This window comes from Sorex araneus, chromosome 2 (assembly GCF_027595985.1).
Source record: "Sorex araneus isolate mSorAra2 chromosome 2, mSorAra2.pri, whole genome shotgun sequence".
Taxonomy (NCBI): domain Eukaryota; kingdom Metazoa; phylum Chordata; class Mammalia; order Eulipotyphla; family Soricidae; genus Sorex; species Sorex araneus.
Window position 1 is genome coordinate 221387015 of NC_073303.1, and position 4114 is coordinate 221391128.

At 34.8% G+C, this 4114-nt stretch overlaps 1 protein-coding gene across 1 annotated transcript; it reads left to right on the plus strand.

Moving 5' to 3' along the window:
- The first annotated feature begins 2066 nt into the window (after positions 1-2066).
- On the plus strand, positions 2067-3002 carry LOC129401942 (olfactory receptor 6C2-like). Its single transcript, XM_055125426.1, has one exon. The coding sequence runs from the start codon at positions 2067-2069 to the stop codon at positions 3000-3002; it is 936 nt and encodes a 311-aa protein (XP_054981401.1).
- The last annotated feature ends 1112 nt before the right edge of the window (positions 3003-4114 follow it).

Consider the following 4114-nt stretch of genomic DNA (forward strand, 5'->3'; position numbering starts at 1 on the left):
CAGTTTCTTGGTTTGAATTCTATATTAGGTTTTCATGTTGAAGAAGAAAATAAAAATAAATCATTAAAACATCAGAAGATATAATAATTATTGTTCATTCGAGAAAATTAATGATTTATCAGGTTCATAAAACATATATGTTAAGTACATTAAGAGAAATTTCTGCTAGTTCCTTATTACTCTGTTTTGCTTTAATATTTACATTTGCACAGATTATATATGATAGACTTGCAGTTCGAAGTTTGTTTTTAAATAAATTTAAGAATGCTCATTGAAAGAGGACATGATAAATGTACAGAAGTGGTCTGTTTCATAATGCAATTTTCTTATTCATAAGAAAATTACAACTTATTTATATCATGATCAGCTATAGTATATTCAAATGCAAATATTAATAGAAATGCAGTAAGTAGAATGTGAACATGAATTATTTTTATCAGTAACCAGTAGTATCTGGATTTACAAAGGGGAAGTACGAGTGATGAAAAGACCATAAGTGATTCATCACCTAAGACACTATTTAAAATCCAGAGTACATACACATTTCGTCAATTTGCTTAAGACTATGACTATGACTATGACTCTTAAGCAATTTGCTTCAATTTGCTTAAGTCTCATAGAAATTCCAATTTTGAGACAAAACAAGTATTTATTTGATAGGACCCAACAGGGTGTTGCCATAACTTCAAAGCTGTGCATTAAAGGTACTTGATTATTATTTATCACCTTATGCCCACCATCATAATTATTTTTGCCTTTGTTCCTAATTGTGTATATTAACTCATAAACGATGTCTGAGATAGCAGAAGCCAGAGATGAGGTGATGCTGTACTAACAAATAACCTACCAGACCCTTGCTTGGGGCTATTCAGCACACTCTATTGCTTGGTCAGTCACTGTGGTGTCAAATTCTTTGTGACTCACTTTGCAGGATGGGAATAAAATAAATGTACCAGTTTGACGGGTTCCAAGACTAGTATTGTCACTAGTAGACCATTAAAGATGAGCTATAGAAGAACGGAGTCTTCAAAAAATATTTTAATTGGAAGAAATATCCTTATGTGATAAAATTTTTGCAGGAAAGAAAAAGTTTTTAAATATTTTTGAAATCATGGCAATGGAATGAGAATAAAATTAACAGACTGATATGGAACATTTTTGGGTGGAATGTAGATATTACTGGCTTTTATGTCATTTCTCCAGCAGAAAATTATATTATCTGAATAAATTCATTATAAAATAGCACTGTCCTCCCATTGTTTTTCGATTCGCTCAAGCAGGCACCAGTTAACGTCTCCATTGTGAGACTTGTTACTGTTTTAGGCATATCGAATATGCCACGGGGAGCTTGACAGGCACTGCTGTGGGGGCGGGATACTCTCCATAGCTTGCTGGGCAAACCAGAGGGACAGAGGAATCGAATTCAGGCCGGCTGCTTGCAAGGCAAATGCCCTACCTGCTCTGCTATCGCTCTAGCCCTATTATAAAATACATAGTAAAATTTTAAGTAAAGTTTGAAAATGTGGGAAATGGTTTCAACACATTAAGTTATATTATTAATTAATGAATTTTCAATTTTAAAATAATTCTAATTTTCAAATTCTCAAATACCACGCTTTTTCTAATGAATTGATAATGTAAATTTCACATTAACAAATATTTTAGTGAGAAATATTTGCAAAGGAATTATGACAATGGGAGCCTTAGAGATTATATGTTTTAAAAATAAATAAAACAAAGAAATAAAATTAATGCAAACTATTTCATGAAGATTTCAATTCCTTATACAATATACTGTCCAGAGCAATATATATATTTACATGTAGCCCATGTATATGTTACTCCTAATTAGAGTTGTACCAATTATTTTAAAAACTAAGATTATTATCCAATTCAATGGCATTGAAAGATCCAAAAAGAATATTTGAAAATAGTCCTCAAAGAGTGAAGAAAGATGTACATTACTTTTAATATTCTAATCCAAATAGATCCAAAAAATAGTATTTCTTCCTCTTTTCCTCATTACCTCTCAGATTTACACATACTTGAAATGTCACAAGCCAGGAATGAGAAATCACACAGCCATAACCACTTTCATCCTTCTTGGATTGACAGATGACCCACAACTGCAGATTCTGCTTTTCATATTTCTACTAATAACCTACATGCTGAGCATTATTGGAAACCTGATCATCCTTGTCATCACATTAGTGGATGCTCGCCTAAAAACAGCTATGTACTATTTTCTACAAAACTTTTCCATCTTGGAGATTTTATTCACTTCTGTTAATATTCCTAGATTCTTATATAGTATAACAACAGGTGATCAAATAGTTACCTATTATGCTTGTGCATTTCAATTGTTTTTTGGATATCTATTTGGTATAACAGAATTTTTCCTTCTGGCCACTATGTCCTATGATAGATACGTTGCCATCTGTAAACCTCTTCATTACATGACTATTATGAATCAGCAGGTCTGCAGAAGACTTGTCTCTTGCTGCTGGGTGAGTACACTGTCAATCTTAATTCCACTGGTTAGCTTGGTAATGGGACTCGAATTCTGTGATAATAATGCCCTTGACCACTTTTCTTGTGATGCTAATGCTCTTATAGTGATCTCATGCTCAGACACACAGTTTGTAGAGAAGTTGATGATTATCTGTGCTGCAGTGATACTCTTTGCCACTCTCTTGTTTGTGGTTTGGTCCTACACTTGTATCATTCAAACTATTCTTCAATTCCCCTCTGCACAGCAGAGGAAAAAGGCATTTTCCACCTGTTCCTCTCACATGATTGTGGTTTCCATAACTTATGGCAGCCTTATCTTTATCTATGTGAAACCTAGAGCAAAAGATGAGATGAAAATTAACAAGGGGGTTACTTTGTTTGCTACTTCCATATCCCCTATGATAAACCCATTTATTTATACCCTGAGGAACAAACAAGTAATTCAAGCCTTGAATGATTTAGTCAAGAAACTTCTGCTGTCAAGAAATTAGGCATATGTTACAGAGAAAGTACATGAATAGTTTTTAGTTTTATTTTATGTTTGGTTATGCTGTTTGTCTATATTGATACCAACTTTGTCATAGCATACCCCAAGATAAAAAACAAACATATGGATAAAAAATATTTAAGAATCAAAAATTTGTATATTTGTATACAAATAGATATATTTCTATCTAACATAACTATATATGTAAAAAATTATGTATCTAGATTTTGGTGCCAGTTCAAACAAATCGATGAGCAATAGTATGACAGTGACAGTGATCATTTTTCTATCCACACATATCTAAGTCTATTTGCATTAATTTCCTTCAGATATAAAAAGAGAAATAATTTTTAAACTCTAAATTAAACCAACATATAAATGCACATATTTTACTATATGATGTTGAAAGTTGTGATACAAAATCTATGAATATAACATGTTTATGTAAACAATTTTAGAGAAAATTTTTTAGAACTGTAGTACTGTTATTCCATTGTTCATTGATTTGCTCGAATGGACACCATTAATGTCCAATCTGAGACATGTTGTTACTGTTTGGGGCATATTGAATACTCCATGGTACCTTGCCAGGCACTGCTGTCTGGTTGGGATATTCTTGGTAGCTTGTTGGGCTCACCGAGAAGTGGAGGAATCGCACCGGGGTCGGCCACATGCAAGAAAACGCCCTACCCACTGTGCTATCGCTCCAGTCCAGAGAAAATTTTGTGCAATGTTAAAAATAAGACTAAGGCCCTGAGTTGCCACCCACGAACTACTCCTCTGCCTCCTGAACATCCATCATCCCAGAGGCAAACAACCAATCTCGGAACCCAGCAGCTTTTGGCAGAAATGCATCTGGACTGTGCTTTAAACTATGGAGCCATTCCACCCCAAGTGTGGAAAGGTGTTTGTCCCTTCTGCCTTCCCCAACCCCACCCCTGCACCCCCCGGCAGCTTCAGAACCTATTGGACAGCCAGTTAGGAGACTGCATTGATAAGACATGCAGGTCCTCACGGGATGGGGGGTGGAACTGGCCCTTCTCCCTGTTCTGACAAGGACCCCAGTTACCACCCATGAACAGCTCCAGACGTATTACTAAAACATCAGATCCCCAA

What these genes read in the sequence shown, in the direction of transcription:
- LOC129401942 (XM_055125426.1), top strand. Translation starts at nt 2,067, where the DNA reads ATGAGAAATCACACAGCCATAACCACTTTCATCCTTCTTGGATTGACA.